This window comes from Thamnophis elegans, chromosome 3 (genome assembly GCF_009769535.1).
Source record: "Thamnophis elegans isolate rThaEle1 chromosome 3, rThaEle1.pri, whole genome shotgun sequence".
NCBI lineage: Eukaryota > Metazoa > Chordata > Lepidosauria > Squamata > Colubridae > Thamnophis > Thamnophis elegans.
Genome location: NC_045543.1, coordinates 30,944,794 through 30,971,615, shown reverse-complemented (window position 1 = coordinate 30,971,615; position 26,822 = coordinate 30,944,794). Strand labels below are relative to the sequence as shown.

Here is a 26,822-nt window from a genome sequence, read left to right as displayed (position 1 = left end):
CCCAGGCCCTGCAGTTGCCAACCATAGACACCCCAGTGGCTGCTTTAGCCACGGCCTCCACAGTAGTGTCAGGTGATGTAGCCGGCGTTAAAACCAGAGGACAAACGTGCAGAACTTATCTTGCTTAAGAATTTCATTGCCTCGGCCTGGGCAATTAGATCTGCAATTAGATCTTATTTCAACCGCACCGCTGTCATGTGGCTACATCAACTGCAGGACCACATCCCGGCCCAGGATGAACGTCTGCTACAAGACCTCACTAAGATCATAGCTGCTACACGGTTCTCGGTGGACGCCACTCTGGATTCCATTAAATATGTGTCCCGAGCGCTAGCTACCTCAGTGACTTCCAGACAGCTTCTCTGGCTCCGCAGTTGGCAAATGGACAGTAAGTCCAAATGGAACATGGCAACAGCCCCTTATACGAGTACTAATTTTTTCGGCGAATGCCTAGACCCAATTCTCATCGAGAATAAAGACAAGAAAAAGGTCTTGCCTACCAACGCAAAGAAGCCAGACACCTGCCCTTCCCACTACCGCAGGCCTTCTTATAAGGCACCCAAGTCTAATTTCCATCAACGTAGGTTTTTCCCTTACAGATCTGATAGACAAACCCAGTAACCTTATTATCCAGACAGAAACATGTTCCAGGGCCAGTCCAGGCAGCCCTTTTGTGGGGGAGGGGCACCCCTTCTGCAAAGAGAAATGACTCCAACCCAAGTTTTCCCATAGGTGGCTGCTTGGAACACTTTGTGGACTGATGGAATTGGATAACGTCAGACACTTGGGTCAGGTCAACCATCAGGTTCAATCTCTGCCTGGAGTTTCTCTCCCTGCCCCCAATGTTCTTCAGGACCTTTGACCCATCTCGGGACCCGATCTGCCGTCACCTCATGTGGCGGCGGACTAACATCTGCTGGACATTTGGGTGGTGGAGGCGGTTCCAGAGGCCGAGCGTGGGTTGGATCATTACTCCAACCTATTTGTGGTTCTGAAGGCCTCGGGGGTTTGGAGAGCGATTCTGGACCTCAAGCAACTCAATCGCTACCTAGTCTACGTGATTCAAAATGTCTTCTCTCAGGTCCATCCTTCAAGGAATCAGGCGGGGAGATTACCTGGCATCAGTGGACTTAACAGAGGCCTATCTCCATGTCCCAATCCTTCCCTGCCATCGCAGGTACCTGGGATTCTCTCACAAAGAGCTACACTATCAATATCCTTCCCTTCGGCCTAGCCTCGGCCCCTCGCACCCTTACAAAGGTCCTGGCCGCATTGGCAGCTCACCTACGATCCAAGCCGGTGAGACTCCAATGCTACCTAGACAACATGCTCATTCAGCCCCCCCCCCCCCGACAGTCCTTGACCTCCAACTCACCATCCAATTCCTGGGGTTTTCCGTCAATTTTCCCAAACGTCATCTATCTCCCACAACTCAAATTCTTCATCTGGGGGCGGTGATAGATTCCCTGACAGGTCTTGTCCGGCTCTCCCACAAGCGCCTCTCCAGCCTTCAATCCCTCTTGCGCCAAGTACGTGCAAGTTGGTCTGTTTCCATCCTGACCTTAGCCCGCCTCCTAGGCAAGATGGTGTCCTGCTAGGGATCGTTCCCTGGGCCCGTCTTCATGCCAGATCACTCCAATGGACTCTCATTTCGTACCAATGCAAGCAAATGAGCTACTACAGTTACGTTGGCCACTAGGGCCCCGTTCGAGGACATTTGTCGGGCGGCCGCCTGGTCATCCCTGACTCCCTTTATCCGACATTACTGAATAGATTTCTTCGCATCTGCTGACGCATCTTTTGGATGCAGAGTCCTTCAGCAAGTAGCAACCGTCCCTCTCCCTGGGTCTTAATCCTTCCCTGGGACTGAGCTTGGGTATGTCCCAGCAGTGACCCCTCCCTCAATTCTACTGGTAAAAGAACGTTGGTCCTTACCTGAGCGTTCGTTTTAAGTAGAATTGAGGGAGGGGTCACATCCCTCCCTAGTAAGACTGCAGACAGCTAGTCAGGTGGAGGGTCAGGTGATTTGCAGTCTGTTTTTTTCGCAGATTCGTACTGTGACCTCAAGGAAACTGGAAACCAACAGGGAATGGTGAAGTATAAAAGAAATTTCCCTCAGTCTCTGGACCAATCAGGCTTTGACAGCAGTGACCCCCTCCCTCAATTCTACTTAAAACGAACGTTCAGGTAAGGACCAACGTTCTTTTTCTAACATATATTGAAATTTTAGATGCTAAGATATCTAACAACATATTATATCTAACACACATAAAGCCACCCTGCTCCAGGAATTAGTGAGTAAACTGCAGCTTCAGTAGCAAGAAGATCTTTCTAGATTTCAGTAAGAGAAGTAGCACATATAGCTGCAGAAAGAAGATTTTTGTTCATGCAAGTATATCTACATAGGCTACAATCATCATATCTTTATTATGGTCATAGACCAGCATAATGAGTATGGGATATAGTCAGTCAAAAATCATAAAAGATGCACCAAACAAAATTGGAAAAAGTTCTATAAATATATTGAAATAGAAAGTACATATAAAAAACAAGTCTAAAAGAATTGAAAAAGAGGGGTATGGGTTGATGCCCTGCTTGATGCCTTTCTCAGTTATGGTGGCACTGGTGAGAGGGCCATCTTACTTTAAATGAAGTGCCTTCAAGTAGCATAGTATTAAATGAAGCAGATATTGGTCAGTTGAGGAGGCTTTCAGTTTCTTTAGTTTTTTAGTTTTATAAAATTTAGTTCAGCATATGGAATCAAATGTTATGTTGAAGCTTATGACAATAGTTTAAAGGAAGGCTATGTTGCAGGGGGAGTGTTTTTCAATGACATGATGGAAAACTAGGTGAATCAGCCTTTTCTAAAGCCAACTTGCTCCTCTGCAAATATGTTTTGTTTTTCCAGCCAATCCTGATATTTCCACTGTAGGTGCCTCCTGTAGAATGTGCTGATTGTATCAATTAACCTGTTATTTTAAAGATTAAGAGTACTTATTAAAATTGGCTACAATAACAGAATTTTGCAAATCTGATTGTGCTGTATCTATAGTTACAGATTCAGTAAACTAGGGAGATCTCTGTCTGAGCTGTTTCAGAATGTTTTCTGGACATTCTGAACTTAAAAAGTACTTTAGCTCATTTTACCTGGCTCCATCTCAAAGTCATTTTGTTATTCTCCACATGGACAATGGTCTCTGAAAAACAAAACAGATGGTCATATTATTTCTTTATAGTCCTATGATGTTTTTATTTAAAAAAATATTCCCAATTTCTCTGTAGGGATAGCTACTCAAACTAGTTAGCAAAATCAAGTATGCTTTTTTGTTTAGCTTGCCTACAAGGCAAGAGTCCAAAACAAATCAAAGCACCTGGATTATTTCTTACTAATGTTTCATGCCTAGCTAAAAAAGAATAAGAAAAAAAGAAGATGGCCATTGATATAACATAATTATAAGGGTAACAAGATAAAAAGAAGATATGCCCAAAGTACATGCATGCAAGGCCCAACCTACCTACCATCAAGTTAATATCTATACTAACATTTTTGCATCTACTCAACCTTAGTAACATTAGCAATATTTGTGAAGCACAATAATACAAGCAGACATACAACTTTAGGTTATCTTCCCCCTTATAAACCATCCTAAAACACAAACAATATACCCAAGTGTCTACTTACATACAATAAGCTCTAAATGTATCTACCAACTGTACTTACTTGTCTACTACTTGAAAATTAGGTCTCACATTATCAGATGTAAACAGCCTGATACAAATTTTAGCCATTGAACAAGGAGTAGATGGAAATAATTTTTCCTGGCCAAAAGATAGTTACTACAGGCTGGAGAAAGATATGAAAGAATAGCATTGATTGGGTACATCAAAAGCATTAGAAGTCTAAGAACAACTTCTTCCTTTTTTTAATACAATATACTGTATTCATCAGAAATTCTTGAATTAATGCATACCTCTTAAACTGGTTGCAATCTTGTCTGCTGGATAAGAAGCCTGTTTGCCTTTGAAGGCTGTTTAGAAATTGTAGTTGATAGAATATGTAGAATCCCACATATGGACAGCTGAGAACTGGCCCATATTATGCCTCTATTGCTGGGATTGTTTTGACTTCCAGAAAGTTTAGGAGTCCAATTTAAAGAGCTACCTTTAACCTACAAAGCCCTACATAGCTTTGCTTCTGACTTGGATTTTATTCTATGGTGTTTTAATTTTAATTAAAGATTTTATTAGTGAAATAAATAGAATACACCAACAGAAATAAAATAATACAACAGAAGGGATGTGATCAAATACATTACAGTAGACTAAAACATTAAAAAAAATTCCCAACTTTTTTTGTTTTATATGTGTAAGTAAGCTGCTGTAAACCACATTTCTTTTCAGCAGGATGGAAATCAATAAATATGGATAAATATTTGGCCTGGTAGATGTTTAAGTGCAAATAAGCTTCTACTGTCTGGCCATTAACTTCAGTTCTGCTTTTCCTTCAGCGTTCCTCTCTTCTATTTGCTCATCCTGTCTTAGCCAACAGCAGCATGGCCATCGGTGGCTGTTTGGACTGCCTAGTCTGGACCAAGACTATAAACAAGCCACCCAATCACATCCTACAAATCAACAATCCAACAGTATCAGTCAGAAGACTCCAAACTATAATAATGTTTTTTTGCTCAGAAAGGCTAAATAGTAAAACTGCTTGAAACAATCCAAAATGCTGATATAATGTTAAAATATTTTGTATATTCTTACTCTGGAGCAATTTTGGAGCGCTGGAAGGAGAATCCATTTTGCCATTGCTGTTATTGGATGAATATCATTGGATTGAACTAAAAAATATAATGATTGCTATTAGAGCCTGAAATGTTACGCTCCAATCATGTCTTTGAAGTTTTAGGATGGCTCATGTTTTCTTTCTTACATATATAATAGAAAATAAATTCACAAGGTACTCTTGGTCAAAATGATATAGTGCAGGTGTTGTTCATAATTTTATTCATTTTGATAAACATTTCAAAATTTAGATATAATGAGGTCTTGGATTTATTTTTATGTTCTAAGCAAACCTAATAAAGATAAAATCAGGTAGTTTGTTTCTTTATTTTTTTAAACTATCCTGAACTATATTGTAATTAGAAAATATTATTTTTATCCAGAAAGCAGATGAAGCTGTTTCATTTCTTAATACTTAATTTTTTTTCAGTTGGAGTTCTTTCATTGAGCTACATATTTGTTTAGTGATATACAGATCAATATGCATATAACTTTGAGTTACACTTTAAAACAGTATTTCTTAATTGAACAGTGTTTCTTATGCTGACAGATCCACCACCTTCAGTTTGGCATCAAGCTGGTGTCCTGCAATCAATAAACTGGGTGAGGGAGGGGGGAACAAATGGGCAATAAAACTGTATACCTCTATGGTGGGAAATTGGGAGAGGAGATTGATGGTTGAGGAACAACAGTGTTTTGGAATCCAGTTTGTGCCTGGCATCTTCAAGACTGTTTACCCTAAGAATGGAATTTCAACAGTCTAAACACCTTAGTGCTTCCCAAAACATCTTGGCGGTGCCAGATTGGCTACACACATGGATGGACCATGGGGGTAGTGCTGGGGGAACCACCGGGTTTTGTATTGATGCACAAGGACTTTAGATTCCACTTGACTGTACTGCAATCAGCATCTCTTAGTAAAAGTATATTTCACTTCAGCCAAATGGAGTTGAGAGTTTTTCTCCTCTAAGGGATCAGGCTTGGGCAGGTCTGACATATGGAGACTGGGGAATTCTGAGAGTTAAAGTTCTTAAAGTTGTTGAGGTTGAGAAACACTGCTCTGAAGCTTTTTTATATATAGACAATTTTTCAGCAGTTATGTTTGTAACAGTACTTTGTTCTGTATGCTATGCATTTTCATCATTAAAAAAGCTGATGTTTGCTTAATTTTGGGAGGTGGGTTGGTCTGAAACATTTCAGAACCAAGAATGCTCTTTCCTATGCAAGAAAATGAGGTTACATCCTGCTCTTCTAGCTACGCTGGAAAAAGATTGCAAATAAGAGTGTTCTGATAGTTTCCGATTTCTCAGAAAATCTGTGTGTAATCACCTAATCTTTTTCTACCGATTGGTATAGAACAGTATCCTGGAAGAGGAGCATATAGACGTCAAGAAGGAATAATTGATCCTTGAGCAGTACTTCATTTTTTCACTATTAAATAGAAGTACATATTAGCCATCTGTGAGAGATTGTCTGAGGTGCTTTTATTGATTTAAAAGCATCATCAGTCATTTTCATCAGGTAGCTATTATGCCGATTGTAGTGTATTTTGTTTCTATTTCATATCTAGGAGTATCTTAAGTGTCTTCAGATCATTTAAACTGCTAGTTTTTATATATTTATTTTAATGGAATTGATTAGTATATTTGGATATAATCATGATACCATGAAGTAGTGGTCAACCATTAACTTAGGTTACTACTAGGTTGTGGCTCTATTGTGTTACATATTTTTTTTACCTTCTATTCAACAGAGGCCGACATAACTTTAGCTGTTTTGTTCAAAAGAATTCTCTAGGTCCATACAAAATTTGAAAAAGATGTATTATATTAACAGCACACTAACATCACTTTTCTAAGCAGTTATTAAATATATTGAGTAAATGCATGCCTGGATATAAGTCCACTGAGTTCATCCAAATTACACCAATGAGGTATTCATCCCGTTCTTTGTATTATAATGTTACCCAGCTTTTCTGTATTTTATGCTGGAAACATAAGTACCTTGTGTCTCCTTAAACTAATCAGAATAAGAAGCTACTTTCCTCTGCCAAAAAAATAGAACTATCATTTTTCACATTCTTATATTTTCCAGTTCAGTTTTAAGTCAGATTATGTTACTGTGACTTCTGAATTCCTAAAAATTCTCTTGTCTTTGTAGCTGCAAAGGCCCTCCTGAGCATTTCAAAGGGAAAAAAAAGTGAAGCTTTTTAAAGCAGTATGTTTTGTGTTGTGCCTACCAGATACAGTTCACATTTTGTGTGCATGTGATTAGAGAGCGGGGGGGGGGGGGAATGCAGTCCGGCATTATGATTTATTGATGAAATCTTTTTCCTGCTGAACACTTGCCAAAAGTAAAAACTACCTCCCCCCTACATATTAGAAACAGCTACTGTTTTAACTGCTGAATAGTCCTATTTCAAATTATAGCAATAGCAACATTAAATCTCATATTAATAATATCCTTCTTCAGCCAATATTACAAAGTAAAACTACTGCTAATATGATATATGAAGATTAAAATGTCTTCCATCTGTTCTCAGGTGTACGTATGTGTATGTATTTATAAATGTAAGCTTTATTATGTTATATTTCAAATGAAAAAACAATATGATACATTTTTGTAGTTAGTATTGAATTATTTGGCTTGCATCTATCACATTCCAGGGCTTCCATGAAGTATATGTTTATATATTGTTCTATAGATGTAGTAGTTTTGAGCATTAAGTATTTCTTTAAAAAGTTAATTTTCTGTACTTCTACAAATAATTTTATTTTGATAGAATGTTAAAAAGTCCAGTGGCATCATTATGATGTATTTCTGAGAATACAGACAAAATAGTATACAGTTGCTAGCTAGAGGTATGTCAATATAGATTTCTTCATAACCCGGCAAAGTTCATTTAAGTAAAAGGAAAAAGATGGTAGAACTAGGAAAGTAAATGTCACTGTAGAAATTACCACAGAATTCATGCATCAGGAAACCTAGAAGTAAAATACAAAGCTCTGCAGAACTTTAGTTTAGCAGCAGACTGTGTGTAACATTTTAAAGTGCTTACTGTTTTGCATAGTTTTTGTCAATTTTTGACATGTGTCTTAAACCCAGGAAATTCCAATTCTTATTCTGGGTACCAAGAATCAATGTCCATGATGACTCTATTAGTTTTGTCTCTTTTGATCATAGTAGGTTACTGTAAGATTTTAGTATAAACCAGGGCTATCACGTATGCCTTCCATTGACCGTTTTCTAATCTGTTCATAGACGTTTGAAATGGAACACTAAAATCTATAATGAAATCATCTTCTATTGAAAGACAACTGAATAAGAAGAGCTAGAGCATTCTTACCATGGAAGGAGTATGGTGAAGAATTGCCCGTTTATAACAGTTGACATTCCCCCCACTAATGATCAACACCAGTCATCACTATGTTTTTTGATACTTGTCATATCACCTGTCCTTGCTAACCAAAAAAGAAAACTAAAATAACCATCAAGAAAAAGAATATAACAGGCAGGCATCATATTAGGTCCTGTGAGATAGAAACAAATTAAAAACTGGCACAACATACATATAGTTGCTATTGCTATCATCATCGTCGTCCAGTGTACATTGGTGCAAGATTTTAAACAGAACCAGTAGCTGGAATTGTAAAGAGTACCTACTTTGCAAGTTTTCATCTTGGAGTCAATAATTTTTTCTAATTTCTTTTAGTGATCTAATTTAATCTAAGTCATTGATACATTGTTGGAATGGGTATGGTACTGAAAAGTTTGTGTTCAGCAGAGTGAATATGTACTAAACTTCAGAAGGATATTATACATACATAAATACATACATACATACATACATACATGTTGCATTTGGGTTTGATCCTTTAATAAGAAAAATAGAATATTATCCTCATATAGGAAATATCACTTGTGAGATAATATATACAGTTTTTTTACAATAAAAAGTAATATATCATTCAAGTTGAGTTCAACACCTAATGACTTCATGGGTCCATTTCTCAGCAACAGGACCTACTGTATGTATGTATGTTTGCCTTATTTTCAACCTAGCCTACAGCACTAGAATTTTCTGAAATTCTCCTCCAGATGTTCGTCAGGCCCAACCGTCTATACTCCAGGTCGATTTAGAAAAGATTGGTTGGAATAGTTATTATCAAGATAAATTCAGCAAAATGAAAATCTTAAACCGACTGGTGAGGGTATAGCTTGTAATTCTACTGATATTTACAATTATTTTAAATTCTAAATTTAGTTGATTTGCATTGTGAGGGATTCCCCCCCCCAATACCACTCAGGCTACTTTAAATAAATATAGTTCTACAAAATATCACATTGCCTCATCAGTTCTGATCTTGTTTTTTTCTTCACAGTTGCAACAAGCCTCTGAAGTGTCTCAGATGAGAGGTGCTAGAGTAATCTCTGCAGAAGATCTTATTTTTTTGATGCGCAAAGATAAGGTACTGTAATATAAATTGTAATTGTAATTGTAAATTAAACCATGAATTAGTGTTTTCTCTAGTCACCCAACATGACACTTCAAAAATTATAATTCAGTCAACATCATACCAATAAGATACAGTAACTCCTCCAATATCAAAAGTCCCCTTCTCTTACTCTCTATGCTCAAAAGGAAAAAAATAGTTATTTCATCCTGCCCCATATTTGCAATATATGCTCCAACTGTTTGTAATTGTGCTTTGTAATGTCATTTATCCTACTTACTTTAGAAGGAAGGAATAATTGCAAGTGGAGTTGAAAAATCTTAAAAGATACTGGTAAAAAAGTAAAAACTGCTTAATTTTCAAAATTCGCACTGAAAGCTGTAACAATGATTATAACAACAAACTTTTTTTTCCTCAATAACTGAAATTATGGTTCTAAGTATGTGTCTGCGTCTATGCACAGAAGGTAGCAGATTAATGATTTTATTCCAGAGAATGGGATATGTGATATGCCAAGAATTTGGTGCACACTTCATAATATCTAGAGAAAATCAAGCTGGACAATGTTTTTTTAAGAAGGATTGTCAAACTGTTTAGACATTGACTACTGTAGAAAAATTATGATCAGCCTCACTGATAGGCTTTCCCGTAAAACTTTTAGAGAACCCTGAGTTCAGCCAATGGGAGACAGAATGAGTCAAAAGTTTCCTTCATGGAAAGGCAGCTATCCCAGCTCCACCTTAGGCACATATGCTTCAAGTTTTACAAATTGCAAAATGATTTTTTTTCCATTTGAGTTATATTGCAGCTAAACTAGAAAACAGGAGAAACTGACTCTTATCAGCTGGAACATCCATTGGAACAGGCTATTTACATGTTCTCCTTTACTGGAAATCTTCAGAATGAGAGTAGGATGGTCATCCATCAGAAATACTCTAGTGGATCATGCACTGAATAGGGAATTGGACTAGATGATGCTATGCTCACTTTTATTCTGTAAATGTATGAAAATTATGTCAACTTTCCAAAGAGGTTGATTTTGTGGGAACATAGCAGCACAACTCTGATACCAGATCAGTATAAATGTGAATAGGAAAAACCCTCTGACACATTACTTTCCCTAAATACTGCTTTATGCTCTTTCTCTCTCCCTCCCTCTTGTTCCACTCCAACTCATGTAGTTTAAAATGATTGAAGCTGAGTTTATTAAGGCAAATACAAGACCATTATAATCAAAATTTTAAAGGGAAATTGTCTGTAAGTCCTGTCACCAACATACATGCAAAATCAGGGGAAAGAAATATTCTCTGGGTGTCATTTGTCCCCTTGATTATTGACAGATCAGAAATATTAGGTTATGATTAAGAAAAAGAAGGAAACAATTAATCAATTTTTATTACAGTCACATATATTTATACGAAATAATTGCATCAAACTAACAACAACAACAACAAATACAAATAAAAATAAAAGCAAAATAATATATTGCGACTGGCGGTGGAATAACAGTGAGCAGTTAAAGTTTGCCTAATTTTACATACAGCATAGCAAAATTTGGCCACATTCAGAGAAACTACTCCATATTGATCTGATAACAGTAGTTACATGTAGAAAAATATCAGTATTTCTTGGATAATTTATTAGGTGAGGTATTATAAATTGAGTCTGTGGGTCCTTATAGAAGATGCAGTATGGGAGAATGTGAGCTATAGTTTCAGTGGCCCCTTATCCATAGGGGCACAGTCTAAGCTCATATGGTAATTTTTTGTATTGGCCCTCCAAAACTTCTGTAGGAAGGGCATTTAGTGCACTTCCCACAGAATTAGTTAATGCCCTTCAGATTTGAGAAACAATTATTTTGTATAAATATCTTTCTGCTTTAAAAGGGGGAGTTTGACTGCTCAAATGAACATTCTTGGGAAGAGCAGCCCAATCTTGCTGGATTTCCAGATCTTTAATACATTGTTTAAGTGCACTAAATGCACACTCATACCCTGTCATTAGAAGCACTTCCCTGGAGAAACCAAGATACTAGAGTTTTTGTGAGATGGTCTTGAAGCATGCTGATTTGAAATTGTTTTCCATAAACACAAACCTATAGAGAAAAAGAGTAGTTTTAACCAATGTGCAAAAATGTAAAGGTAGGAGGGAAACATAGTATGATTAATTAACTGTAATGATACTAAATAGCTAGCTGCCTGAAAGCAACCTGCAAGTGCTTGTCTTGTTCTGAGATAAATTCAACTATCACTAAATTTATAAAATGAAAATAAAGGTGCTTGTTTACAGCCTGCTATTCCCATAAACTTTTATTCACACACTGAAGTAAAACAAAAAGGAATTTTGATTCAAACTTCATTATTTTTCAGTCTAGTCTGCTTATTGAACTGGCAAAGTAAGGTTTACATGACTGAAAAGTATAATGAACACAAGAAAAATGAGTGTTGAAATATATCTACACAAAAGATACACTTGATTTGATTTGCATTGTCAGACTTATGTTTGGAATTTCAATATCAATTTGAGTTTTTGCTAAATTCTGCTTTTGGTTCTATTAGAATAAGTATTGTCAATCTGTGAATATAAATGTGGATATATAATCTAAGATTGCGGTTACAATGCTTCAAATTTTTCCTTGAATGTTTAATGTTAGCAGGCAGTGTCCATGTCCATTTTTTTCTTAACTAGAAAAAACTTCGAAGATTACTTAAATACATGTTTTTCCGAGATTACAAATCTAAAGTTGTCAAAGGCATTGATGAAGATGATCTTCTTGAAGGTATGAAGCTTCCAGAAAACTTGTCTTTCTATGGGGAATATGCTACATGTGCTCTATCTCCACAGTGTCAAATGGAAATATATTCCTCTTCCAGCTAGCTTTAGACATTCAAAATTGTACTTCGTGGGAAATTTCATTTAAGCCAGTGCTTTTCCATTCCAATTATTTATAGAAGTTTAGAATATTAGTCCATCAACCATTTGATAACCAGAACTGTTAATATCAACAATTAAGTTTAGTTAAGGCACTGATGCTGATTAACAGTCTTTTTAATTTTACAATTTACATTTTCAAATTAATTTGAACTATAATTTAATTAATTTATTAGAAAAAATATTGTCAGAATTATCCTTTAATACTGATCTAAAATTAAGATGAATGTTTGGTAAATACTCTTTTTTCATTTTAATTAGTTACTAAATATGTAATCACTCTAATTTGGTTGCATTTCCCCTAAAATTTATTTCTATGGGATTTCCAGATATCTGGGATCTGTTTTAAAATCCAAACATTTAGTGTGAATGCAAATGGATTTGCAAAAGGACAACATGAGACAATGACCTTATATTGATAATTGGGAGAGAGGAAGAAAGCAAAGCAAACAACCAAAAAGCATCTGGTCCAAAGTTCTTGCTCTCCAGGTCACATGTCCATCACATGGTCCAATCAGGTCATAGTCCCAACTCCGGCTGCCTTTGGTGCACACTCCTCCAACACTTTGGCTCCCACTGGAAAGAATATTTTTTTTGGCTCACATCCCCTGGTTCTCTACCTCCCCCCCCTTACGTTCCCACAGCGCCACCCGGCCTCGCTGTGGCAGCCCTGAACATGCTCCCAGAAATGGCTTCAGGGCTGACAATCTAATTTTTAAAAAAAAATCAAGAATGTGCAGTCAAAGCAGTGCAGGTAAGATGGAGAAATCAGGCAAAAGTAAGATCGTGACAATACTTTCTGACTAAAATGAACATATAGAAGTGATTGGTTTTTTCAAAGAGCCATAGATTCATCTTTATCCGAGTGTCGTCAGTATAAAGGTCCAAAGTTCAGTGATACTCCTCAGCTTTCTGATACAAGTGTTCTGTAGTCATGGTGTATGTAATTGCAGGGAGAATTAAACTAAAATGGTCTTCATTCAGCTGACTCGATTTCAGCACTTGCTTAGACGCTTTCATGGAATCCCTTTTTTTGTATCAACAGCTGTCTATTTTCCTTCTCTGGTCTCTTTCAGACAAATTCAGTAGCAGCACTAACAAACGTCAGAAAACTGCTCAAGACTTTCTTACTTCTATTGATCAGACTGGGGAGCTCTTGGCCTTGTTTGAAGATGATGAGATAGATGATGTAAAGCAAGAAAGAATGGAGGTAAATTCTACCCTTTTTTCTAAACAAAGTACGAAAACTATTTACTTTACAAAATTAGATTACATTAAAATAAATTAAGTTAAATTCATTTAGTCCAATTCCTTGCTTTATAGGAGAATTCTTCATGCAGAGCATTCATCCACATATAATACTGACCTCCTTAAGACACAGTAAATGTGAGATCAATGTGAAAATTCTTTGGCCAGGCAAATGCATGCTAAAGGAAAAGGCAAAATAATAAACATAGATTCCAAGCCCCAAATATATTATTTTACAGGTTTCATGAAGTAAACACTTATAAAAGGTTTCTATCAGTATTTTAGAGTTCCCTCCCTTGTTTTCATCATTTTTAATTTTTATATTTTAAACTTTATGAGGCTACTTTTAGGATAAATCAGGTAAATAAATATGAAGCAAAAGAACCTATTAAAACTTAGAAAAAATTTATTCTGAATGTTACAAGTAAATAACTGTTAGTTACCACTTTGGCTTTTAATCTCTCTACTTTTAAGCAGGCAGATCAAACCCTGTCAGAAAACTCTAGCAAGGATAAAACTGCAAGATTGAAGGGTAGTGATGACTCAAGTAGAACAGAGAGGATGAGGAAAGGAGAGGAGAACCAGGAAAGATGACAAGTACTACCATCTTGTCAGGATTAACAAAATAAAACAAAGAAGACAGGAGACAGTATGTTACATGGTATACAACCAGCATCACTGAAGTTTCTCCCATATAAATACTAAATAAACTCCCTTCCATCTGAATTAGAAAGGCTTCATACAAATGCCAAACCTTCACTTTTAAGATCAGTACAAGATTAGCATTTTTCAGTCATGTCTAGTTGTTACTGATTAGTCAATTGACATGTCAAGATACATCTCAGCATCAACTAACAAAAGGGTAACATAGTTATAAGTTTTCCAAATAAATAAATAAATATACCAAATTACAGGGCAATGTATATAATATAATATATATTCAGAAATATATTCTGAAATAGCAGCCCCCAACCTTTTGAGTGCCAATGACCAGCTCCATGGATGCAGTTTTTCCGCATGGGGCTTTTCCAGATGGGGCTTCACTTGCTCGCACGGCCCAGTTCCTGGCAGGCCACAGAATGGTGCCAGTCTGCAGCCCAGAGATTGGGGACCTCTGTTCTAGAAGATTTCCAAGGTCCCTTCGAACTCTGTTAATCCTACGGACATCCCATTTGCACTTTACTCCAATTTTTCCTATGTAACAAACTCTCAGCTGAACAGCTTTAATATAAGAGAAGGAAGTAGAACTATTGGTTGTTGCAGTTCCAATAGGCTATTCAATGCATAAGTTCTAAATACAAGGTTCTAATCAATCTTTATTACATTCATGGAGTTCTAAATAAAAGGCTCTTCATGGGGCATATAATTGGCATTCAAATAAGACATATGCAAAGTCTTCTATTTTTGTAAATGTACCATATGGCACTATTTCTGTTACAATATTTGAGATTATTTTTCATGATCTCTTGCTTGTAGGTTAAGTGAAATTATATGGATATGGTATATTCATGGGTCTCAGGAAAAAGGCTATAAGAACTAAATTTTCAATGTAGTTATACACATATGAGCTAAGATATGTGAAATGTTTAGAAACAATGATCGTCTCATTATATAACCTCTGAAAGTTGCTATTTCAGCTTCAGTGCAGCATGTTTAAAATAAAATTGGAGTAAGTTAGCTAGACTTTATCTTTAAATTAAGCAATTTTTTGTTTTAATTTTGATATTGGCCTTCCAAATTATTTATTGAATGTTTTGGGCTTCATCTACATGTTCATGTAAACTATTGCCATAAAATCTGGACCATTTTTTAATTGTTAATCTGTACAATTCTAAAGCTAGAATTTTTGTAAAATATTTTAAGAATGGTTCTCGTCAAAAACAAAAGAGAAAAATATTTAGCGCACAACAAATAGAAAATACATGTTTAATATAGATTGGGAATATGAGGATCATTTATGTTAAAATATGTTCTTTTTGATGACTAGTCTTTTTAGTAAGTATATCTGAGTGATTTACTGGATAACCTACCGGTCATTATGTAGCATCTGTAGTAGCAACTGAAAGAATAAAGAGATACTATATTATGATGAACTGATGTGAGTTATTCCAAATAATTCATTTTCATAACCACATTACTCTTTTCAAAAAGCAAATAAGACTTATCCCAAAAATAGATATCTAGGAGTCAAGTTGAAAGGAGTACAAATGCATAATTACTTTCTAAGAATCATAAGACAGTAGTTTTCAGTTCCAACATTATATTTGAATTTGTGACAAAGCCAACCCTCACTTTGAGACTTTATATGTTGTTCCAATGAAGATGAATGGCAACATCTGCAAAGCAAAAGTTTCTATCAAGCTAGCCATATGTTCAACACAATGATATCTAAATTTATATAGCTTTCCTGGCCTCTAGGCTAATTTGTATGGGTGCCAAATCTTTCTCTGGATTCTGGGAAGTACTAGTTAAAATCTTCACAGCATAATTTTTCTTCCCTACTTTTTTCTTTTGTAACCTCAAGGGTCATAATATAAGCAGCTTTGTTCATTCTTATTGACATATTTGCTTTCAGTTTTCCTCTTAAATTTTTATCAGAAATTTGGATGTTCTGTGTGGACATATACACATTCTACACATATTAGTTACTTGTTTCTCTCCTTCTTTGTTTTTTAGACATAAAACACAGTAATAGTTATTAACTGTATATAGTAAAAGGTGTAATAGTAGCTTGATATTTGCTATATCTAATTAATGAGATTTAAAATACCTGCGAGAACATTTGAAACTGTCTCTGTATGGTATTTCTGTTGAGGTAATAAGCAACGGCTGCCCATTGGTCAACTTTTCAGAGATATTTCCTAAACAGAGAAACAAAATGACTATGGATGAGCAAAAAGGCAGTGGGAATGTGAGTGACTTGCAACTTCCTGCTGACTTCTCCATTGAATTTCCTTGTGGGAAGCTGGCAGGGAACATCAGAAATCCTTCCTCCCTCTCCTCATTTGGTCACAGGTTAGTTCACTAGTTCAATTGGGCATTCATAGGTAAATTGCCAAGTACCCAAATCAAGATTGTGAGGATGCTGCAATGGCCACAACGATGAGTTTAAACTTAGAGTATTCAGTGCCTTCATAATTTTGAACAGTGGCTGGGCAAGTGGTCAGTATACAAAGACTATCTATAGTCACAATTAACAAATTATAAACTGCTGTGAGCTGTCACATTCCTTGTTTACTTTCCTTTTTAATCACAGATTTGCCACTCTCTTGTCTCAAAAGTCATGATATGATATACATTGAGGTTATTAACTGGACTGTCAGTTATACTAATTTTTGATTGCTTCAACTTTAAGATTAAGAACCAAAGTATGCTAATAATAATCTTAATGTTATAGTTGCCACTTTCTACTAATTAATGAAGGGAATTTTTTTTTAAAATGCTTTGTGGACTGTTTTACACTAGAGCAATTACAATATTATTTCTACATTCATCACTAGGAGCATTTCTGAAGTTCAGAATGTATGTGATGAGCACATTCCAGAAAATAGTTCTTGTTCTATGCATGGTGGCATTTTCAAGATTCAAGGACAGAAAACTGTGCATAGAGTTCTATACCTGTAGATGTGGAACTATTAGGAGAGCACTGCAGCAACTTAACAAGCCTACAATAAATTCTTTATCTTTAGGAATTTCCTGTAAAATTGAAAGTTGGAAATCTTACACAAACTCTGAAATGAAAGTTAGCTTCTGCTGGTTTTATTTTGATAGGTTTCCTTGTTTGTACAATATGTTATTCTTATAAAGAAGAAAGGCAAGATCAGAAGGAAAATTGGGATCTGGATATAACAGAAATTGAGTGTTATCATTTATTTATATTTGCTATAATGTAATATTACTTTCCTTCAATCATGATTTAACATTACATGTATAACAAAGCAAATTATGGATAACACGAACTGGGTTTCTTCCTGGCTAAAATTCACAAATCCAATCTTAACACATTTGACCATGGTACAGATATAATTATAAACTATTAATTAAATTAAAAAGAGAAAGACAAGGGAATTCCACTAAACAATATGGTATAAACTCTTAAAAGTGAGAGAAGAAAAAAGAAAATAAAGTTGTTCTGTTAAATTTGGAATCTTAAAATTGAATAGAAAATAGAAAAACTGCATTCCATTTTCTCAAGGATTGCATGGACAATGAGATATTTTGTTATTTTGTACCATTTAAAATGTTTTGGCCTAGACTCTCTGAAAATACTGTGGACATTTAAAACAATGCAGGAAATATATTCCATTCCCTTTAAAAAGTGGTAATTAGTGCATAAAGACGTATAGAATATCTTATTTGCCATGTTTAGTATAGTTTCTGCATGTTAAATCTTGGAGTAAGTCCAGTGTGTTCTTTAAAATCTTTAACAACCTCCTTTAAAGAATTAGTGTACTTAAATCATGAACTGTGATCTAAAGGCTATGTTCCTTTAGGTATCAATTACTTCAGAAATGTGTGGTTATCTTGGTTTGGCCAGCTGCAAATGGTTTTATTTCCACTTTGCCCTGGGCCAAAAACATGCTAAGTTGTCCAAAGCAAATGATAAACATGGATTTCTGATGTCATTATGGCCCAAACAGGATATGATTGTTTGGCAGTATGGTTTCAGTTATGATGAGTTATACAGAAAACAAATATTGTTTACTATGCATTTTTAAATTGTCTTTCTGAAATTTTAAATTAAAAATTACAGTTTCATCCTTTTTATTTCCAAGGGAGATTTTACATACATACATAAAAACATACAGTACGTACATTCCCACATTCATACCCTTCCCACCCTGATAGGGTGAGGACTTTGTGCAGGATCTTAGATGCACTTTACTCTTCTGGACAGAGAGCTCTGAAGTTGTTCCAGGGATCTGTTGGAGCCACTCTCCCTGTTTAGAATTTACAGCCCAAGTGCTCCTATCACCTCTGGGACTACTTTGAAATGTGGTATATTAATGAAACAAAGTGAATTTACTTGGATTGAAAAAACTAGCTCAATTAATTACTTATTAGGGATACTACGCATAGATCATTATAAAGTATCTTTTCTGTTAATTAAATGTTGTGATCTAAATTTGAGAATATATATAAATGAATAAAATGAAATGTAATATAAATCTTTGGAGATCCTTGCTTTATCTTAATAGTATAGCCCATCGGTTTACATTGTAAATATCAGCGCCATTGGGTCTAAAGTAAGGTATATGAAAATAAAATATTTGGCAACCAGTCTAACTCAGTGTTGCCCAAACATATTGTCACGTACTTCTCCTAGTAATGAAAGATTTATCAATATAAAATTTTCACAGCAGATACACTTTAGTACACTTCTAGTGTAATTTTTTTTTCTTTTGTGAAGTATTTGGTAAGCAGCATACAGCTTGATACTAATTAATTTGGACTGTTCCTTATTGAATAAACAGAAAATGAAAATCAACTGAAGTTATTTTAAATAAATATTTTAAATAAAAAAATAGTGTGTACAGAATATGTGCCCAGATTGTAGGGGTGAGGGGAACAAAATGTTGGCTTGCAAAATAATACCTTAATTATTATTTTCGGTAACACGAATGTGTGGATAGTTATGACACTAGAGAAAAATGAATGGGCTATTTGGAATTTTATCTGTTAAATAGAAAAATGCTGTTATTCACTTCCTGTAGAATGCAGTGAAATGTGGGCAAGACCTTGTGAGACAGGGCCAAAAGAAGCTGACTAGCAAACAGTCAGATAAGAGACAGCATTGCTTCAGCTGGGTAGTGGGTGAGGCAACAGGCTTAGAAGAGACTTTCCCCAATTTCTTGGGCTGTAAAGAAGACAGGTGTCAGATCCCTAAAAGTGATACTGCCGTTCAATTGGGAGGAGGGGGACCTTGGAATCGATTTATTACACAGGTCTGCGAATAAAAGGCTATTTGATTATTTTCATCTAATTTCCATGTATTTTGGTGTGCTGAAAACAAATAAAATATTGAAAAAACTCCTAGACGTCATGAATTGCCACAACATGCAAAATTGTCTTCAAAGTTATCAAAAAAAATAATTTTTGGTATTTTTTTATATTATGTGTTTTCAACCAAATATAAAGTCCAAATTACTATTAATTAATTCACATAAGTGCATTTAAGATATAAAATACCAAAAAAAACCTTAAAAGGTTTGTCCGAGTTATGTAAAAAAAATATAACAGTGTAAATCTGATGGTCAGCAATATATACATAAGCTAAGCAAGTTTTAAGTCTGTGCTTCTAATGGTAGAAGGGGTTAATCTTTCCTGAAGAATCCAGTGGGAGGGAGACATAGGGCAGATAGCAGCATCTTCGGTCAGTACAGGGGGCGTGGCCAGCACTGTGACGTCTTGTGTACAGACACAGAGCTGCTCTGTCCTGCATGCCACACTTGTGCACGAATCTTCATCAGGTTCTTGGTTCTAGGCTGTTCATACTTTTTCATCGCAATTCATGTTAGCTCGTCATTCTTCAACCATTATGTTATGGCTCCGCGAAAGTGTATTAATTCGCCAGATAGTTTCTGTTTCATCTGTGGTGAATATACAGTGTTGAAGCAACAGCAGAATATTACAGACTTTGTGAAAAAGTATACTTTGCATACTTTGGACTAAAATTGGATATCAAGATAAAGTTTGGGCGCCTCATAAAGTGTGCAAACGGTGTGTTGAGGACCTCCGAAACTGGTTCAAGGGTAAGAAAAAATCTTTCTGTTATGGGATTCCTATGGTATGGCGAGAGCAAAAGAACCATAGTGTTGACTGTTACTTTTGTTCATGCAATGTGAAAGGGTTTAATTCCAAATGGAAGCATTCCGTTTCATACCCTAATCTTCACTCAGCAATTTGTCCCATCCCCCATGGCACAGATATACCAGTACCCAAACCCCCTGCTACCTTGGAAGAGATACCTAGCTCCGATGAAGGTGAAGTCATACCTGAGCCAGATGACGAATCAAGTTCTGACTTTGAAGATGATACAAGACCAAAATTGTTTTCTCAGGAGGAGATGAATGATTTGGTAAGAGACTTGAATCTTCCCAAAGATGCCGCTGAGTTACTCAGATCAAGGCTGAAAAGCAAGAATTTATTATTGCCAGGAGTGTCATCTTCATGGTTCAGACATCTTGAAAAGGAGTTCGTTCCTTACTTCGCCCAGGAAGACAAGTTGGCTTATTGCATCGATGTCGAAGATCTGATGGGTCAATTTAAAATCCAATATGATTCAGAGCAATGACGTCTTTTTATAGATTCTTCAAAAAGAAGTCTCAAAGCAGTTTTAATCCACAACGGTTTTTATGCTTCCATACCTGTAGGTCATTCCGTACACTTGAAGGAAACCTACAAGAACTTGAAATTGGTTCTTTGTAAACTTAAATATGAAGACCATGGTTGGCAAGTGTGTGGGGACTTGAAGGTCTTGTGCATGCTGCTCGGGCAACAAGCTGGGTATACCAAATACCCTTGTTTTCTGTGTCTATGGGACAGTCGAGACCGACAAAATCACTGGACCAAGAAGAGTTGGCAACCGAGGGTGCTAACAGTCAGTGAAAAAAATGTCCTTTGGGAAACTTTGGTACCTTCCCATAAAGTTCTTCTACCACCTCTCCACATAAAATTGGGATTGATGAAGCAATTTGTAAAATCACTTCCAAGAGATGGAGAATGCTTCATATTCTTGGTCAACAAGTTTCCATGCCTGTCGGAGATGATAAAAGGTTGTTTCAAATTGTTTGCATTTCCAATATATATTTGATACTCTCTTATACATCTTTGACAGTTTATGCGGAGTTAACAGTACATTAAAGTGCCATTAATTTTTTTTTAAAGAATTCAAAACAACAGTATTTCCCCATGGGAAGGATTTATAAATTTAATTTCAAAATCTTATTTCAGATCCATTTGGAGCCTTAGTCCAACGTTCCAGCATGTCCATATAAGCTGCATTATGGTATGAGCTTGATTGAAATCTCTCAACTTTCAGTTGCTCAACTCAAGTCAACCATAAAAATCTCAGTTTCTGCAATCTACTGATGAGGAGCAGTTGTCTGCAGTACCAGTGACTGATCTCACTCCCCCCCCCCTTTTTTTTTCTGGAGAAATTTTGCAAGCCACAGTTCACTGTATGGCTGTTGCATTCCCGCTTGTTCAGGGATGTGTAGTTTGCCATGAATCCTCACTGGCAAAGTTTATTTCCAATCTTTCAAATTGAGGTTTTTAAAATGCATTTAACAAATAAATACCTCAAAGGTTCTCAGTACAATTCAAGTGACATATAATGTGGGTCATTCTTAATGATCTAGTTTTCTTGTAAATTTCATTCCTTTTCAGAAGAAAGCAAAAAAGTGTTTTCCTTATATTGAGAAATCAAATTTCAAAGAATTGTAGCCAAAAGCCTTTTCCACCAATATCTGTGGAGTTTGGAAATCTGAATTACCTCAGAATAGTTTAATTAATATATGAATGTCATCCTATTTGGATTAAAAATATTGCAGTTGTTTTGGCATTTATGCTTTTTCTACATAGAAGAGGTTGAAGGGAATCTCTTTCTGATCCCAGAAACATTAGAATGGATTACTCTTGGAGCAACCCAGGTTGCGTCAAGAATATCTTTCAGATCCTGAATAGATTTATCAAAGCACATCTGCCCAACACTGCTTTGTAGCCGTGGTTGTGCTTTGTTTGTACAGAAAGATTATTTGACCAATGGAGGTTTGATACAATATGATAAAGTTAAGAAAACAGGATCATAAAGTCATTATACTCTGTTATTTTAGTAGGAAGTATATTGAATTTTTCAAAATATGGTCATTTATTTTTTACTTTTAAATAAAATTAATTTCTGCCAAATAATTTTATAATGGGGAGCTCATCTACTTACCCTCACAGGAAGAAAAACCCTGTGATGAAAAAATCTGAACTGGTACGCAAACAATATTGCATTCTGAATGCTGCATTTCAGAAGTTATTCCCTCAGGATTAAAAAGCACACTATTCATCTATCACTTTGCCTTCTAGTTTAGGGATAAATTTCCCGCTCTTGAGAGTTACATAGCAATAATTCAGCACCACAGGCACCAAACTGCTTTCATAGTACATTTCTTATTTGAATAAACAGTGGAAGACCAATACTTTTAATAGATGAAAATATCCTTCCCAAATAGGCTTCTTGCCAACCAAAGTTGATATGAGGTTCTTTTTGGAGATGTCTCAAAGGCAAATCTCTGACTTTTCAGAAGCTGCTGCAAAATTCATCCTAAGAATGGGTTATAAGTATCTCTTTTCTTAGTATTTTTAAACATTGCTAACATTAAGCAACTTTAACTTAATTATTGGACAATGAGCGTTATGAATAGCAGAAGAATTCCTTTGCCTGCTCTGATGGTCAGGCTCCTGAGAAGATGTATGAGACAACATCCTTGTGCTTCTAAATATTAAGCATGTCAAGAATCTGCCAATTTATCCAGGAGCTTTTCATCAAATGCACATTGTACATTACATAGAATGTAAGATTTTAAAACTCTATTATGCACATGAGTGTCAGGTTATGTAGCTATGTAGATATGATTGAATATAATATTTAGTATGTGTGTGTGTGAGAGGGAGAGAGGGAGGGAGAGAGAGATTGTCAATATATAGACAAAGAATAATTCAACCCAAATGAAAAATCATGATGTGTTAAATTTAGCTTATACAGTAATACTAAAGATTAAAAAGTATTAAACAAATGATTCAAACACAGAGACACATATTGTTTATATTGGTTTAATTTCTGTTGGGTGGAATCTGAGAAGATTAACAGGTGGGGATTGAAATGGTTTGCCTGCCAGAGTGAATTCTCATTTGTACCCTACTTCTTAAAAAAATGTGCGAATACCGCTCTTCCCTAGTGCTATCATAGCACTACTGGACAGACTTTGGCAGCCCTTCAGATGGTCACACTCTACTCTCTGCAACTCTTCAGACAAAGCTGTTCAGGAAATTCAGTCCCATCTAGAACATGTAGAGCTCTCTGTTGGCAGACCTATAAACTCCCCATTACAAGCATAGTCTTTCCAGGCTTCTACTTCAGCCTATTTGTCTTTATCCAACCAACCAACCACTACATGTGGGCTTCCATTTTAATTAAATACAGCCACATTTAACTCCTGTGTGTGTATATTAGAATGGAGTATTGTAGTGAATCTTAATCCTTTAATGATCACACGTAACAGCTTTCAAATAAATGTAACTTGCACTGGGGACAAAGTAGTGGTTTGTGGTACCCCGCAGCTGCTAAGAAAAGGAACAATTGCAGGCCAGTGAAACTTACTTACCAGTCTCCTACAGAACAGTGTTTCTAGTTTGGAATCTCAACTAAATTCTTACTATGCTTATGGCCTTTTGAATGTGTGTTGAAAGTTCCTAATCGAGTCTCAAAACTCTCAGCATTTTTATCAGATCCGTATTATGCCTGTACCATGAGAAAGCTATGACTAGATCTTTTTCTGTTTGTATTCAGCATCAATTTTCAACGATCCCAAGGGATCTCATTTTTGCTCTTTGGTCAGTTAACTTCACTTTCAGAACAAAGAAATTATGAATTATATGTAACACTGGCATGCCACTGATATTCGGACAGGACCAGAGTTCCCAATCCCACAGTGACAGAGCAGAAGATTTTAAAATCTACTATTTTATGATGATGAAGAGAAAGTTTCATTTTGGCGTATCAGGCCTCTGAAGGAATTACAGGTTTTTTGGACAGAAACAATTCATTAACTTTAAAGTGGGATTCTCTATTTTTGTTTTCATGTAAAGAAATATTTCTTCATTTTTAATAAACATCACAGAATAGGTATTTTTTATTCTGAAGTTATCACTGTGCAAGCGCTTTTCTTAGGAGTTCTGTGGTCTCCTAACACCTAACATTAAGGAATCTCCCACTGCCCAAATCACCTTAGCAGCCAATAGTATTCTGAGTGGGAACACTTTCTCTATTCCCTAATTTTCTCATAATATTGTCTAATGTCTTTGTACACTTACCCTTGTTGTATGGCTGTACCATTATTATTATACCTCTCACATTCTTTATTACCCCCTTTTATTAGTATTATTATTATGGTTATTATTGTTCTGTTGTTTTGCATATACACTGAGAGTTTCTGCATCGGAAGCAAATTCCTTCGGTGTCTAATCACATTTGGCCAAATATTCTATTCCTATTCCCTACTCTACTCTACTCTACTCTACTCTACTCTACTCTACTCCTCCTGAATATTTTGAATCTCTATTTCCAAGACTTTTTGAGCCTGGAGTAAGCTGCCATTTATGAGATAAGCTACTAACAAACTATATATGTAGGATGTTTACGCCTAGAGGTCCCCCTGTTTCTTCCTCAGCCTCCTCATAACATGGTTTTTGTTATGCAGAGAATGCCAATCTCAACATAAAATCACAGTTAAAGAAACTGCAATACAAATAACAATATCATGAGTTTATGGAAAGTAATTCTGGGAGGTTAATTCGGGTGCTTGTGACCTTCCCTTTCTTCCAGTTGTATTTTTTCACTCTTCCCCTATGACTGTATAGATAACCTGTATTTTTTTCTCCTCCTCCTCCTCGCTTGGTCACAGCACGTCTCACTGATATCACAATAGCATTCAGTGACATGATCAAGAGATCACTGTGAATAAGTAGACAGCACTAGCATCAAGTCACATGATCTAAATTCCCCAATGAATGCTAGTGCTCCCAGTTGACCAGCTATAGCAATTAAGCAAAAGATAAGCAAGTTTCTCTGAAGAAGGCCATTTGCGTTAAAGAAGTCATGTGGATCCTTGTGACCAAGACCCACCATAACCAAATGAGAAAGAGGACAAAATGCAAACACATTGCATAGATGGCCTTATCCTTAAAAACGTATCTTTTGTGAAGATGCATAAAAACAGTTCGCCAATTTGCATGCGAGCAAAAAAGGGCAACACTGCAGATGCAATAGGCAAAAACATTTACCTGTATTCAGAGATCTTGCAATTATCAACCTCAGTTTCACAAAATTGTGAATAATATGATGACAGATAACATGGGCAATCTGTACCCATGTATGTATCCTTTTCTGATATTAGTACACAGTTTTTGTCTGCTGCTAGCATAACCTGTGCACTGTGAAACACCTTTAAGTGAGTTACGATGTTCTTCAGAAAATATTACTTTGAAATAAATTTGCAAAAAATAATGGCAATAGCTTCTTAAGTAGCATTTAAATGATGGTAAAATCTTTTCCCATGAATTGTAGGAAACAATATTTAAAAGTATAGTTGGTCTGATCAAAGGAAAGAAGGATGAGCCTCTCCCCAGTGGCCTGGATCCTATTTCCCATGGCTAACAACCATTTCCAATCCTTTGTCAGATTTCTATTCCTCGCCTCCACTCCCCAGTGTCAGATGGTATTATTTAAAGTCTGTTCATCCACTTGTGTGGGATTCCTATGCTATAATAGGCAACACCAATGACAAGAGGACTGTTATACTGGGGGTGTTATTCAAAGCATTGTTGATACGTGAAGGCTGCAGACATCTGTAATGTGCTACACACAGCGTCTGGTAATGGAAATCCTTATGCAAACCATATCAAACAATTTTTTGGAAAAAGAAAAAGGATGTACATATTACATCCGCTTTGAAATAATTAAAAGTATTTATATATGCCAACCATGTGAGTTTGTATCAAATACTAATGGTCTTATATCCTATAATTGCAAAGTTGTCTCAGATTGATTGTAGAAAGACAGTTTAACCACACACACCTCAAAATCAAAGGATCAGTCACAACAGTATTGAGCTGCATAAGTCTCTTTCCCCAGCACTTTTTTTCTTTTTTCTTTTTGAAGTAATAGTGGCTTCAAAAATCATGCTACCAGAATTTAAGGGCAAAATGATTGAAGTTAGATGTTGGGACTTTGGGTCCCAGTCCTAATTCCCATTCCAAAGGTCCAAATTTTGCAAAAAAAAAAATGGACCCAATATTTTTAACCGCATTCAGCAACATTGCTGTATCACTAGAAATCCTCTTATTGACCCATTACAATAGCTGGTGAGGAGGCTAATTATAACTCCAATGCAGAAAGGATGTAAGTGTCTCTCCTTCCCAAGATTACAGAAAAGCTACTAGTTGGCAGCATCGGCTTCAGCTTTCTCCTTGCTAATATAACTGGAGGGTCATCTTTTCCCTTGCTTGTCTTCTGAGGTGAGAAATGTCCATTCAATTTTGTAAATACTTTTTAGTAGTTTAAAAGTGTTAATTTAACAGCTCATATGTACAGAAACCAAGCATATATTTCAAGGAAATTTTAAACTTTTATATGAA

General features: G+C 35.9%; 1 protein-coding gene across 3 annotated transcripts in view; it reads left to right on the top strand.

Annotated features, from left to right (window-relative positions):
• SUPT3H (SPT3 homolog, SAGA and STAGA complex component) overlaps positions 1 to 26,822 on the top strand; it is a 242,300-nt gene that overhangs the window by 143,366 nt on the left and 72,112 nt on the right. For 2 of the 3 annotated variants that reach the window (XR_004254980.1, XM_032213304.1), the window contains exons 4-6: positions 9,168 to 9,254; positions 11,928 to 12,018; positions 13,247 to 13,380. Coding sequence is in view for 2 of the 3 variants with exons in the window: in XM_032213304.1 (XP_032069195.1) it covers positions 9,168 to 9,254; positions 11,928 to 12,018; positions 13,247 to 13,380 (312 nt within the window). In the remaining variant the exon portion in view is untranslated. Of the gene's footprint in view, positions 1 to 2,048; positions 2,188 to 9,167; positions 9,255 to 11,927; positions 12,019 to 13,246; positions 13,381 to 26,822 lie in introns of all 3 variants that reach the window. The other variant, XM_032213305.1, reaches the window with a different exon arrangement.